The following is a 15298-nucleotide window of genomic DNA, read 5'->3' on the forward strand; positions in this document are numbered from 1 at the left end:
TCAGAAGGTCCAGAACCTTTCTTTTAAAAGGGGGATGTTCTTCTCACTTCCCTTCTAAATTAGAGGCCTCAGCTGTACCCAACACAAGAAAAGCCCTATATTACCTCCCTGATACTGTGTGTGTGCACGTGTGTGGTTAAAATATACATAACACAAAATTTACCATTGTAATCATCTTAAGTGTACAATTATTTGTATATTCATATTAAGTATATTCACACTGTTGTACATTAAGTATATTCACACTGTTGTACAACCATCACCACCATCCATCCACAGATCATTTTCATCATCCCAAACTTAAACTATGTACCTATTAAACAATAACTTTCCATTCCCCCATCCCCCAGCCCCTGGCAACCACCATTCTACCTGAGTCTCTATGAATTTGACTATTCTAGGCATCTCATATAAGTGGAATCATATAGTATTTGTCCTTGTGTCAGGCTTATTTCGCTTAGCATAATGTCTTCAAGATTCCTCCATGTTGTAGCATGCGTCACACTCTCCTTCCTCACTAAGGCTGAATAATGTTCCGTTACCTGCATGTATCGCATTTTGTTCATCTGTTCATCCCTTGGTGGACATTTAGGTTATTTCCACCTTTTGGTATTGTGGATAATGCTGCTGTGAACACTGGTGTGCAAAGAGCTGCTCAGGTGCTGCAGCATTCATATTTTTCCAGTGCTCCCCTGCTTATTCTAACATGCAAAAGAGACTGACAACCTGAAATAACTGAGGGATCAGAAGCCAGTTTAAAGCATTTATTCACGTGAAAGGCTGAGAATAGTCATTCAGATAACACAGACTCCAGAGAAATGGGGTCAGTGCACCTAAGTTATAAAGTTCAAATCTTGCTTATATAGGAAGGAAACAAAGAAATTTAACAGGATTACAACATTTTCTATACAAGAATGGTTTATGAGTTACGACAATTTGTTAGTTTTTTTCCTTCCCTTAGGGCTTGTTTTCATGTCCTTTCCGATTTAAAATAGCTTTAACAATCCGTTTTAGATAACGTGATCACCATGAAGTCTCTGTGTGAGAGAGGTAAGAAGAAAGTTTATCTATAATGAAGACAAACAGTAAGAGGGAAAGGATTTTCCCTGGTGCCCTTTAGTCATTCATAACATTTTACAAAATAATGTAGGTAAGGAAGAAGGCTTATCTGTGATTAGAGAAACACAGGTTACAGCTGCCTAGGTTTCAGCCACCTATCACGTCTCAGGCCCCATAATCATATTCTTTAGGCTTAAAATAAAGTTTTAACATCTCAGATTTTGAACTGGTTGTTTTCACAAGGTCCTCTGTTCTGTGGGTTCATGCCCTATCACTATTCTCAAAGCCAGGCTTCTTTGCAGGGTAGCTGCGGAAGACTCAAAGTGGCAGAACCAGGCAATCTCTCAGCGTTTCTGACTGATCCCAGGCCATGGTCAGGCACTGCCTCCCTGGAGGTGAACTCCTGTCATCCTTTCTTATCAGCCACATCAGCATGCCCAAGCCCTAGAAGATCCTGTGCGTCTTTGTAAATTGGCCCCCTCTTTGCTTGAAACCAACTCTGCATATCAAGGATGGTAGACAGGCCTTTGTCTTCTACAGAAGATGGTGCTGCACCCTTTTCCCAGGGCAGGGAGCACCTTTTAGCCTTCACATTTACATGACTAGAAGGGGCCACTGAAGGTATTGTCATAGAATAAAGAAAATCTTGCCAGGTGAGGTAGTAAAAAATCTTGCCAGGTGAGGTGATAGCACGTCTGTAGTCCCAGCTACTGGGGAGGCTGAAGTGGGAGGAACCCTTGAGCCCAAAAGTTCAAGTTCAAGCTGGGCGATACAGCAAGACCTCATTTCTAAAAAAAAAAAAAAAAATGCTCCAAGATGACTTCCTGTTTCAACCAAGTCCTGGGAGGTGCTGGCAGCCTTTAACTTCATGCTTCTTTAGCTAAAAAATATCAGTTTTGCACCCTGCTACATTCATGGGTCTACCCTGTGACAGGCTCTGGCCTGGTATCTGAACCTGAACTGTGCAGAGTGGCATTGGCAGAGGCTGCTTGGGTACAAAAGGGTCACTGTGCCATGTGGGCTAGGGAGATGTTCATTGCACCCCCTAAAGGGGTACACAACATGGCTCGCTGAGTAGTGAGGGTCCCAGGGATGATGGCTGCACAGTTGTCATCTCTAAGGCTGGCAGCCCAGGATCCCTGGGTTGATGCCCTGGACTGGGACCTCGGCTTCCTCACAGACTGGTAGAAATGGACATGCCAATGCTTGCCTTGGCTTCCATGGCCAAGTCATCTGTGAGCTCATGGTGCACCACTGAGGCCTCCTAAAATGAAAGTGGGAGGTCAAAGTTCAGGGTTATGCAAGCAGGAGCCTAGGCCAAGGAAATTTGAAGTTTTACTGCTAACTGGCAGAAGCAGCCTTGGAATATTCTGATTCCTGGATAATCCTCAAATGCTAATCAATCAACGAATAGAGAAACTGATTCTTAGAGGAGTAGTTTCCAATCTCTCCCTTTTCCAGAGCTATAGCCAGTTTAATCTGAATTTCATGCTCCCAAGCTCCCCGTCCCCTGGGGGTGTGGTATGAAGTGGTCAAGGTTCTGAGAGCAAGCCTGGCTTCTAGAGATACGTGTACCCAAATGGGAATTGTAACCCCTAGAACAAGTAGCTAGAATTAGCAAGGTTTTCCAGTCTTCTGGTTTTCATAGAAGTTCTTGCCTTGAGGACTGAATGGATTGATAGCGAGAGCCTAGAAATTAGGTTTGCTTGTTGGTGGCCACGCATTTCTGTGGCTACTACCTTCTCTAGACCTCCTCAAGGTCAAAGTCTTCTCTAGGGTAGGGGTGTGTTAATCCGTTCTCGTGTTGCTATAAAGGAATGTCTGAGACTGGGTTATTTGTAAAGAAAAGAGGTTTAATTGGCTCAAAGTTGTGCAGGCTGTACAAGAAGCATGACACCAACATTGCTCAGCTTCTGGTGAGGGACTCAGGAAGTTTCCAATCATGGTGGAAAGTGAAGGGGGAGCCAGCATGTCACACGGTAAGAGCAGGAGCAAGGCCAGGAGTGGGGAGCAGGGAGGTGACACCCTTCTTTAAGCAACCAGATCTCATGTGAACTCAAGAGTGAGAACTCACTCATTATCCTGAGGACAGCACCAAGCCATTCATGAGGGATCCACCTCCATGACTAGTGGGTGGACCCATTAGGCCCACCTCCAAACACTAGGGATCACATTCAACATGAGATTTGGAGGGGACAAAACATCCAAACCATATCAAGGGGTGAAGAGAAAACTTTCCCCTTCGCCCTCTAAAGGCTTGCTGAAAATCAACTGACCAAAGCAGATTAATAGGAGAAAAGGTATACAAATTTTTATTTTTAGGTATACAGCTCGGGGGAATTGAAGAATAATTACTCAATAATCCAACAACGTACAGATGCTTATACACCCTTCTTCACAGGAGAAGGGAGATGGGAGAAATGTGGCAATTCAAAGGACAGTAAATAATTTTTAGGGGAAAATAAATGGACTTGGAGAGCATACAATGGCCTGGGACAAAGTCTGTTGAGCCTGCAGAGCAGGTTTGTGACAAAAGTCTGTCTAGGTGTGTTGACAGACGTCAGTCTTTCTTCCTGCAATATGAGTTCAGTTAATGAAAACTTGGGAAAGGGACTAGAGGTCATTGTTGTCTTCTTTGGTGAGTCTGAACTTTAGGCAGATAAGGGATCTTGGGAGAACAATTTATCCTGTGCTTTGGAAGAGACAGAGAATTGAGAAACAGTACTAGGCAGGGAGTGGCGGGGAGGTCAGAGAGACCTTGCGGGGCATGGTGGCTCACGCCTGTAATCCCAGCACTTCGGGAGGCCAAGGCGGGCGGATCACCTGAGGTCGGGAGTTTGAGACCAGCCTGACCAACATGGAGAAACCCCGTCCTACTGAAAATACAAAAGTAGCCGGGCGTGGTGGCGCATGCCTCTAATCCCAGCTACTCGGGAGGCTGAGGCAGGCAAATCACTTGAACCCGGGCACTGGATATTGCGGTGAGCCGAGATCGCGTCATTGCACTCCAGCCTGGGTAACAAGAGTGAAACTCCGTCTCAAAAAAAAAAAAAAAAAAAAAGAGAGACCTTGAGGCTGCTTCAGTCCAGCATGTCAAAGCACCGTATTTTAGGATATCACTTTCTAAGCCCCAACATATTTAATAACGGTCATTCAGTTACACAGCCAGGAGTGGCTGCCTTCTCTTCATCAAAGCAGGAGCTGGAGCTCTGAAGCAGGAGGTAGGAATGGGGACCCTAGCCAAGAATAGGGTGTTAGGGACTCCCATGCCTGTTTGCAATCATCTTCCCCATGCTAGGCTCCGGCCCCCAACAAGCTTTAGTGCAAGTCACACTCCTATGCCCTGAAGGATACAGAAAGGCCACAGGAAGTTTGCCATCTGGTAGAGGGAGTCAGGCCTACCTATAGGATAAGGAACCAGTGCCCCAAATAAAGCATGAGCAGGGAATGCATAATTCTGTTCCCAGAGGAAATAATCCTGAAGCTGTGTGTGATGTGGTTCTGTTAAGATTGCCCCATTATTTTCATACAACTTTGGTATTATTTTAAGTAATAGCAGAAACTAACATACTAAGACTTTATTAGAGTCAGATGTGTGCCAAGAACTTTTTAATCTAATTTGATTTTGTTAAAGACAGGGTCTCACTCTGTCACTCAGACTAGAGTGTAGTGGTCTGATCATAGCTCACTGTAGCCTTGACATCCTGGGTCAAGCCATCTTGTTGCTTCAGCCTCCTGAGTAGCTAAGGCTACAGGGCATGTGCCATCATGTCCCAAATTAAAAAAAAATTTTTTTGTAGAGACAGGCTCTTACTATGTTGCCCAGACTGATCTTGAACTCCTAACCTCAAGAGATTCTCTCACCTTGGCCTCCCAATACACTGGGATTATAGGCGTGAACTACCATGCCTGGCCCTTGTGCTATGCACTTTAAATTCATGGAGCTGTTTAGTTGCCATGACAACACTAGGAGGAAAGTACTCTTACTATTATTATTTCCATTTTACAGATAAGGAAACTGACCCTCAAAGAAGTTAAATGCTAATCCTAAAATGGTCCACCTGGTAAGAGGTGGAGCCAGAATTTTAGTCCACTTTGGTCCAATCTTGAAGTTTGTCAATGTGATGCTATGCTGGACATTTGAAAGTACCTAGAGGCACATTGAAGGCAGCTCTGAAGAAGTGGGTCCTGGTTTTGGCGTCAGTACTATCCAGCTCTGTGGCCTTACACCAGTCCCTGTCAAGGGTTCGGTTTTCTCCTTGCTTGTTTTAATGGTTGGGCCAAAGGACTACAAATGTGCCTTTATTTCTAAAAATGCTCTCAAATCTAGGATTTTCAAGTTCCTAAAAATGAAACCAACTTATGCTCACTCTTGTTAATGTCTAAATCTGGAAGAACATTTACCAGGCAAATAAGGTACAGTCGTACCCACTCACTCTCTGGCTTCCGAGGAGACTGCTGTGAAGGATGAAGTGTGGTGGCAGGGGTGGGAGAGGGGTATGGGGGTGGGGAACCCACAATCCTGTTGACAGGAACTCACTGAACATACTCTAGTATTTGTATAGTGTGTATCAGGATAGACTGCTGTGTCAAACAGCCCCAACGTTTTAATGGCTTAACCCAAGAAAAGCTTATTTCTAACTTAGGAACAGCCCAACCTGTGTCCTAGTTGGCTGCCTCCAAGGGGCTCTTCTCCAGGGAGCTTCTCAGAAACCCAGGCTCCTCCTCTCTCATGGTTCTGCCTGTCTGCTGGGCCCTCAGGGTACTTTGTTTTTGGTTGGAGAGAAGTTTTAGTGTGCAGGAAAATAGCATATTTGACTTCTGTTCCATTGCATGGGCTAGAATTAGTCACATGGCTCCACCTAACTTCCCACAACAAACTGGGACATAGGGAACTTACTCTATCAGTCATAAAGACGCTCCACAGATGTCCTCTCTGGTTGTTGATTACCCATTTTCCCACCATGACTGTTCATGTGACAAACCTGAGTGTCCTTTGGGAGGAATAAAATGACCCCCCTTTCCTTCCTTGATTCTCTAAAAGAAAGTAATGGAACTTTCTTTAAAGAGTGCAAAGACTTTCTTCAGGGTCTTGTCCTGGGATCAAAGGTAACAATAATATTAATAGTAGCTAGCATTTACTGAGCATATGTTATATATCAAGCACCTACATGCATTATCTCAGAGTAAGAGCAAATCTCAAGGTCTGGATGAGAAGTGTAGAATTGAGCAATGATGCAATTGTATTTACTTTTTCTATAAATGACTTTAATTTCTATTTTGAATGTCCATTCTCCTAGGTGGCAGCATCCTTATTTCATTGATTTGGGTCCCTGCCCTATCCCAAGTTTTGTCTAAGTTCCCAGGTGATGGGCGGTAGCTAGGACTTGCTGTTGCGTTTGCTCATCTATCCACAGTGGCACCTGTCATTATGTTGCAGTGTGAGGGCTGACATTCTTGCAGGCTTCTGCCTGATGGTCCTCCTTTACTCCATATCTAAAACCCATCACTCTCTTTGCTACCTCAAAACCACTTCGTAGTTCACAGGCAGCAAGCCACTGTTTCCAGCACCTGGTTCTGACCTAGAGCCTCTCTGTCTGAGCACATTTTGCAAACAATTCCTCTGCCCTGGAGACAGGAGGCACCAGTCCTCTCTGCTTTCCTGTCACTCATCATTGCACATCAGGGACTCCAGATCAAGTCCCTGGGCAAGGAGCAAGGTGCAGGCCCCACTCTCAGGGACTCTGCCAACTTTCTGCCTCCCTTTGCTTCTTTCCTCCCTTCCATAGTCCTGATAATCCCATATTCCTGGAGACAGGGCAATCTCTTTGTTTTTCCAGTTCCAATATTTAGGGCACAAACTTGACACCTTCAATTATTTCAGACTTAGACTTTTTTTTTTTTTTTTTTTTCTGAGATAGTCTTGCTCTGTCACCCGGGCTGGAATGCAGTGGCACAATCTCGACTCACTGCAAACTCCACCTCCCAGGTTCAAGCCATCCTCTTGCCTCGGCCTCCAAGTAGCTGGGACTACAGATCCTGCCACCAAGCCCAGTTAAATTTTGTATTTTTAGTAGAGATGGAGTTTCGCCATGTTGGCCAGGCTGATTTCAGACTCCTGACCTCAGGTGATCTGCCAGCCTCAGCCTCCCAAAGTGCTGGGATTACAGGCCTGAGCCACTGCACCAGGCCCAGACTTAAACTTTGCAGTTCAAAAGGCTTTCTTCTGACGGCTCCTAAACTGTTGTGCTGCTTTTCTGTCATGTCATTTGTCCTGAGGCAATGAATGCTGCAAGGCAGTAAAAGACTACAGACGAAATGGGAGAAGGCCAACAGATATAGGACATAAATACAGAGTGTTTAAAAAAAAAAAAAAGCTTTAAAAATTTCCCAAAATATTTTCCCTGTCACAATCTCACTGAATTCTCGGTGACCATCCTACAATAGAGGTGCCATTAATATTTCTGTTTTTTAAGAGGGTCACATTGGCCAGGTGCAGTGGCTCGCGCCTGTAATCCCAGCACTTTGGGAAGCTGAGGTGGGAGGATTACCTGAGGTTAGGAGTTCGAGACCAGCCTGGCCAACATGGTGAAACCCCATCTCTACTAAAAATACAAAAATTAGCTGGGCATGGTGGCACACGCCTGTAATCCCAGCTACTCAGGAAGCTGAGGCAGGAGAATCGCTTGAGCCAGGAGGCAGAGGTTGCCGTGAGCCGATATTGTGCCACTGCACTCCAGCCTGGCAGACAGAGCAAGACCCTGTCACACACACATACACAAAAGAGGGTCTCACTATGTTGCCCAGGCTGAAGTGCAGTGGTTATCCACAGGCACCATCCCACTACTGATCAGCCCTGGAACTTTGACCTGCTCCATTTCTGACCTGGGTTGGTTCACCTCTCCTTAGGCAACCTGGTGGTTCCCTGCTCCTGGGAGATCACTATATTGATGCTAAATTTAGTGCAAACACCTGATGGTCACAGCTCACTGCAGCCCAGAACACCTAGGCTCAAGTGATCCTCCTGCCTCAGCCTCCACTGTAGGTGGGACAACAGGTGCATGCCACCACACCTAGCTACTATCTCTGTTTGACAAAAGAAGACACTAAGCTACATTCTTAAGATGCTTTGCAAGGACACTTCTCAACGTACTATGTGTGGAAAAAGTTAAGGTTATTTTGAATTGGCAAAAAGTTAGGATTGGGGTACTTAAAAGGTATTCACTGTTTAAGGGTGAACATAAACTTACTGATACAAAATCTTGCCTAATGACAAGTTTTAGACTTCTTTAATAAATTCCTAAGGCACACTTGAAATTTGTAAGTAAGCCTATTATTTGGAAATGGATAAAACAACAGGTTTGTGAACTATCCTCTTAATTAAGTTAAACTTCCTCTTGCAATCTCTTCTAATGATTAGCTTATTAGAAAAATCCTTTTGTTTGCCAAGAGTGTGAATGTAAAGTTTGCTTAATTATTCAGTAATATTGATTGAGGTGATTTTGAGGCCCCTGTCTAAAGAATAATTCGCTTTTAACTCTCCAGTTTGCAGCATTTCCTCCCCTCAACTTTTGAATCTTTCCCTAAAATTTAAGTTTCTTTTTCTTTGAGACAGAAACTCTGTCACTCAGGCTGGAATGCAGTGGTAAAATCTCAGCTCTCTGCAACCACCACCTCCTGAGTTCAAGCAATCCTTGTGCCTCAGCCTCCAGAGTAGCTGAGACTACAAGCACATGCCACCACGTTCGGCTAATTTTTGTATTTTTAGTAGAGACAGGGTTTTGCCATGTTGGCCAGCCTGGTCTCAAACTCCTGACCTCAAGTGATCCGCCCACCTTGGCCTCCCAAAGTGCTGGGATTACAGGCATGATGCATCATGCCTGGCTGAGTTCTATTGAATGAATACTTGCTGGGCACTGACCGGGTGCTGGGGCCTGTGTGGGCACTGGGGAAGCAGGAGGCTTTATGTCCTAAGGTGGGGTCTGGGAGCATCTCAAAGGAGAGAAGGTAGTGAGGCCATGAAAGGGGTACTTAGAATGAGAAGTTTAAGGCAGTGCCTGCCTCAGACCAGGTGCCAATTAAACGTTTGAGGTATGAATCAAAGTTGTGTTGGGGAAGAAAGAAAACCTTTTTCCTCTACCCTCTTAGGTTCAGTGACTGGGACCCTGCAAAATAAGCTGACAGGTGAACAGGAGAAAAATGTTCATTTGATATGCCTAGAGAAGACCTCTCAGAAATGAAATGAAAACTCTAGAAAGGTGGTCAGACCACAAGCCTTATCTACTATCCAAACAAAGGGCAATGTATTTGTGGAGAAGTGGCAAGACAAAGGAAAAGCGTTTTGAGCTTCCAGGGGTGGTTAATTGTGGGAAGGTGAATATATGGGGAAGCCAATGGCCAATAAGGGTTTTTAGTAAAGTTTGTGTGTGCAGGCTCATCTCAGTGCTGACTTGCCATCTTCTTCATGGCCATAAAACTCCCCTGAAAGGACTGATGGAAACTCCCATTTCTCAGAAGTTTCTGCTCTTAGATAAAGAAAGCTTTGAGAAGTCTTTGTGCATCTGTTGATTCTCAATGGCATTCAACTCAAAATAACCCATACAACAAAGTGGCATATTTTCGGGCAGTATATTCTGCTCCCCTTCAGCTGCAAGGGATGCTAAAAAAATAAAATAGGAAATACCTTCTATACCTTCTCTAGTCCCTCTCGGGAGAATAACTCAACTTTTCATAGAATGCTCATTCACTGACCTGCCTTGACAGAATCTCACTCAAGGCCCAGGGCGAGTGGGCCTTTCTTATATCCAGTGAAGTGCATTCTTACCTTAGTCTCATAGTGCCAGACAGCACAGCAGAAAGATTTGGAGCAGCATGGGACCCAGTATCAGGGCTGACCCCAACACAAGCACGCACATGAGCCTCTGGAGAAGAGTGGGTTACCACAGGGGCAGTAGCCGGGGATGGGTTTTGGGGAACATGGCTAGGGCTCTCATTTTTAAAAGAAACCTGGTAAAAAGTTATTCTTGAAGCTCACAGAACTTTGCTCGGGATTCCAGATGACACTTATCACAGAGCTTCCAGAGAACTCCTAACCTAGATATCTAGGGGATAGGCTCAAGTATCTCCTAGATGATGGGCTAGGGCCCATCATCTTATGGTGGAAGGAGGGATGCCTGGCACCTCAGAAGTCTTGCAGGCATTTCCAGATCCTCACTTTTTGTTGAAAAAGACAACAGCTTCCAGTGGGTAGTGGGAAGATTCAGACCTTCTCAATGGAGCTTGGTGCAGCCTGCACTGGCCTCTTTATTAAGAGGTATCTAAGTGTTGTTGATATTGCCACTTATTTCCTTTGCAAACACCAGAATCAATAATGGCCATTTTTCAGTGGTTAGGCAGGTTCATAATGAAGCCTGGAGGTGTCTCTAAAGGAAGGAGTCAGGCTAACCTGGATTCAAATCTTGGCTTCACCACTTTGTAGATGTAGTAGGCTAAAGAAGGCAGCAAACTCTTTTCTATGCCTTCTCCCATTAAAAGATGAAGTCTGGAAAAAAAAAATCGCTTGAACCCGGGAGGCAGAGGTTGTGGTGAGCCGAGATCACGCCATTGCACTCCAGCCTGGGCAACAAGAGTGAAACTCTGTCTCCGAAAAAAAAAAAAAAAAGGTGAAGTCTATTCACCCCTCCTTTAATCTGGGTTAGGCCTCTGGTTCACTTTGACCAATAGGATACAGCAGAAGTGATGCTAGGGCAGAAGACGACTTGTAGCTTCTGGCTGGCTCTCTTAGAATGCTTGTTCTTGGGACATCCCTCTGGGAACACAAACTTCCTGTGGGGAGGCTATGTGTAGGCAGGTGCTCTAGATGACAGCCCAGGTGACAGCCCCAGGTCAGCACTTGTTCAATAAAATTTCGCTCTACTGTGCTTGGCCATCCAGCTCAGTAGAGTCTTCAGAAGACTACAGCCACAGCTGACATCTAACTGCAACTGCATGAGAGAACCCACGTGAGAATCACCCAATGGAGCTCTGTCAACCCTAGGATCACAAGCAACCATAGTAAAGTGTTGTTTTCAGCCACTCTGTGTTGGGATATGTATAGCATAGAACCTCAGGTGAGATACGGAACCACTCTGAGGTTTTGTTTTCTTCCGCAAGATGAGCAAAATAACGGTATCTACTTATAAAGTTATCATGATATGAATGCAATAATGATGGAAGTGCCTAGCATAGTAGTGCCCGGCACACAGTAGGCCTTCAGTATATTCCAGGTTCCTTCCTGCTTCTTCTCTAGGGTGCTCTGTATTCCAGATGTGTGTGAATCTTGGTTGCTGCTCCGAACTCACTGGGCAAAAATTCAACATCCTCCAAGAGAATGCCTAGAATCAATTTTGAAAATGGGATCGGAGAGTATTTGATTTTTCTTTCTGGGGCAATCTGTTACCCCTTAGGAAAAATATCAAGAAAATTGTATTTTTTTCTTTCTCCTCAATTTAAAGGGTAGAAGAATTAAGCTTTACCTTTTTTAAAAGACAAGAAATGTGCTTGCTCACACTGAAAAGTACCGGCATGAAATGAAACAACTTTCCTTTTGTTTCACAGCCAGCAGGTTCTCTTCAACACCCCAGCCCCGGAAAGCTGCAGATCGGACAACGGGCAGACTTTGTTGAACAGATGAACAACTGTGGCTTAACCTGTTTTGGAAAAAAAAAAAAAAAAAAAAGACCTGAAGCAATTGATAAACAAGAGGCTGAGGTCAGTGTGAAGGAAGAGTAAATGAGGCCAGACTGGAGAACATTGAAACGTAAGCCTCTTTCATCCCCTGTCCTGAATTGGGTGTGTGAGTAATAGTCAGGACTAATCCTGCTGAGAAAGGGATTGAGAATCTCTTGGACTGCCTGATGCTGGAGTTATGCTTTTTTAATTCAATTTTATTTTATTTTTGGAAAATTGTAATGGAAGTGTAACATAGAAAAGCACACAAGTCATAATACAGTTGCATAAGCTTTCATAAACTGAACATATCGTGTGATCAGCACCCAGGTCAAGAAACAGAATATTGGCTGCACCCCAGCCCCCGGCATTCCATACCCTCACATGGACAATCCTGACTTGTAACCCAGTCCTTATTATTTTTTATAGCTCTCACACATAGAACACATATAAAATACATTCGTGTGTTTTCTTCTAGAGACATTCTATGCACCTGCTAGAATATGCATATGCTATTATATTGCACAGATGTAGTAAAATGTTTTTTGTTTTTTGAGACAGGGTCTTGCTCTGCCTCCCATGCTGCAGTGCAGTCGTGCAATCACAGCTCACTGTAGCCTCAAGCTCCTGGGCTCAAGCCATCCTCCCACCTCAGCCTCCTGAGTAGCTGGGACCGCAGATGTGCACCACCATTCCTGGCTAGTTTTTGTATTTTTTTTGTAGAGATGGGGTTTCGCTATGTTGCCCAGGCTGGTCTCAAACTCCTGGGCTCAAGCAATTGGCCTGCCTCGGCCTCTCAAAATGTTAGGATTACAGGTGTGAGCCACTGCACCTTGTGGTAAAATGTTTTAAACGCTATGTAGCATATTACCCAGACTGTTCTGCCTGTGTTTATTTTTCACATTTATCTTGGTGATCATTCCATACCAACACATAGAAAGCAGCCAGATTTCTTTAGTAGTTACCTAGTATTCCACTGTCTGAATGGATCGCAACTTATTTAATTTTATTCAAAAGCAAAGAGGTTGTGTCCAACCTTTTGTAGTTGGTTTTTAAGTATATATATTCTTAGAGGTACCATTGGTGTCCTTTATTTAAGGTGGCAACTAGGCACTGCTCTCTAGAGGCTCTTAAAAACACTACTAGTTCTCACTCCTTTCTGAAATGTGTTGGGTGTGGTGCCGCCTGGAGTGGTTGCCTATTTTATTCCCTCATCCGGTTAGAACTCAGTTGTTCCATGTTTGAACATGTAACCAGGAAGTGGAAATAATGTCCCTGACACCCCCACTTCCTTTTCTGGCAAATTGGTATCCGGTAAATGAATCCAATAACTTTCACCCACCCCTGTCCTTCAGGCAGCTACTTACTCAGCATTGTCCTTGCCACAATCTGGAGATTTCGGAAGATGGACCCCAAAAGCTCTTCCAAACAGGACTAGTTGGAAGAAACAGTGTTTGTTTTGGTTGAACCAAGCCTTCCCTTTCTGCCTGCCCTTTCCTCCTTCTGTGGATTCTTCTCACCCCTCACCATCACCCCCAGCCCTGCTCTGAACTCAGTTCTCAGAATAATTTACTGTGAGTTCAAGACAGTGTCTACTTCTTTCTTCCAGTGGTATTTGCCCTTTACATTTCATGTCTGCCATAATTACAGAACAAAAGGCTTTGTCTCCTTAAGGCTTTTGGATTGCCTGACAGCAGGAACAGATATATTTGGGGGCTAGGGCAATCTCCTCACCTTTCTCCTTCACTAGCAGAATCATGCCTGTCCTTCTTCAGCCCCCAGAGGACGGGCCAGAAGGGGCAGGCATGGCTGGTTCAGGACCTCAGCAGGAGGTAGGAGCATCTCTGTATCTGTTACCTACAGTGAAGGGGTACATGTCACCAGCTTGTGCAAAGGGGTGCCAAGCCTGAGTTGCAGAAGGATGTCCTCCATAGGCACGTATCAGGGACCAAGGGCAGCCCTGATTCAACAGAGAAGGGAAGCACACAGGGGTGTAAATATCAGGAGGTAACAATCACAGGAGCACCTCTGGGAACTGACAACTATACCTTCTCTGGGCCTCAGAGATGGCAAAAATAGCAATCCCCTCACAGAGTTGTAATAAAAGTTAAAGGAATAAATATTTAGTCATAGTAAGCACTCTATATGTTTATTTCTTGTTTATTATTTATATACATTTTTAGAGATAAGGTCTCACTCTGTCGCCAAGAGTGGAGTGCAGTGGCGCGATCACGGCTCACTGCAGCCTCAAACTCCTAGGCTCAAGTGATCCTCTTTCCTTAGCCTCTTGAGTAGCTGGGACTGCAGGCGCTCACCACCACTCCTGGCTAATTTTTTAGTTTTTTATAGAGATGAGGATTCACTGTGTTGCCCAAGCTGATCACGAACTCCTGGCCTCAAACGATCCTCATGCCTCAACCTCCCAAAGCAGCACTCTATAAATGCACTCTAATTATTGTGTGAGGTGGTCTGGACACAGTGGTCCCAATTCTTATTACCAGTGACTAGATTAGCTGTCACTGCTCTATTTCTCGTCCTCTGACTTGCCCTGCGCTCCTGACTTGGCTATTCCAGCCTGAGCATTTTTCTAGTCTCTGCAGACCCCTTCATTGCCCTAGTCTCATGGTATCCAGGGGCTCCCCCACCTCCAGGTAAGGGGCTCCTCAGAACAGTAGCACATCACAAAAGGCACTGACAAGAACACCAGTGGATAGAAAATGATGTCTCATCATGTGAGCTTCTAAAATGGCTTGAGTGTTTTATTCAAGGTAAGCAATGCTCCCCTTCATTGTCAACTAGAGCAATAGCATTCAATAACACTCTTTCATAGTTCCAAAACTGTCAGAGGTTTATGAAACATTGTCTTAGTCCATTTGTGTTGCTATAATAAAATACCTGAGAATGGGTAATTTGAAAAGAACAAGAAATTCTTTCTCACAGTTCTGGAGGCTGGGAAGTCCAAGATCAAGGCACCAGCATCTGGTGTCTGATGAGGGCCTTCTTGCTGCATCCTCATCTAGCAGAAGAGTGGAAGAGTGAGAGGGGCAAACTGCTTCCGAAGCCTCTTTTAAGAAGCCATTAATTCATTCATAAGGGCAGAGCCCTCAAGACTTGGTTACTTCCCCAAAGGCCCCACCTCTTAATACCACCACAGTGGGGACTAACTTTCAGCATGAATTTTGGAGGGGCACACGTCAAACCATATTAAATGTCTACATGGAGGGTAAGGTTAAGTCTTAACTTCTACCTGAGGTCTTCTCAACGTTTTCCCCTCAAGGTTTGTTTATTTGTTTATTTATTTATTTGAGACAGGGTCTCGCTTTGTCACCTAGGCTGGAGTGCAGTGGCGTGATCCTGGCTCACTGCAACCTCTGCCTCCCAGGATAAAGCAATTCTCCTGCTTCAGCCTCCAAAGTATCTGGGATTATGGATGTACACCACCATGCCTGGCAAATTTTTATATTTTTAGTAGAGAGGGGGTTTCACCATGTTGCCCAGTCTAGTCTCAAACTCCTGAGCTCAAAGCGATCAC

The 15298-nt window shown here is 44.7% G+C and overlaps 1 protein-coding gene across 3 annotated transcripts in view; it reads right to left on the minus strand.

The window, feature by feature from the left end:
- Positions 1 to 749: 749 nt before the first annotated feature.
- The window catches only part of LOC129462195 (protein Jade-3-like), a 66624-nt gene continuing 52075 nt past the window's right edge, over positions 750 to 15298 (minus strand). Inside the window, exons 1-3 of one of the 3 annotated variants that reach the window (XR_010115682.1) lie at positions 13134 to 13494; positions 11574 to 11747; positions 750 to 11432 (exon numbers count right to left, since the gene is read on the minus strand). Coding sequence is in view for 1 of the 3 variants with exons in the window: in XM_055241975.2 (XP_055097950.2) it covers positions 14648 to 14782 (135 nt within the window). In the remaining 2 variants the exon portion in view is untranslated. Of the gene's footprint in view, positions 11433 to 11573; positions 11748 to 13133; positions 13495 to 13645; positions 14783 to 15298 lie in introns of those variants that run through there. The other 2 variants (XR_008650784.2, XM_055241975.2) reach the window with 2 other exon arrangements.

Source organism: Symphalangus syndactylus, chromosome 14, assembly GCF_028878055.3.
Source record: "Symphalangus syndactylus isolate Jambi chromosome 14, NHGRI_mSymSyn1-v2.1_pri, whole genome shotgun sequence".
Classification (NCBI taxonomy): Eukaryota; Metazoa; Chordata; class Mammalia; order Primates; family Hylobatidae; genus Symphalangus; species Symphalangus syndactylus.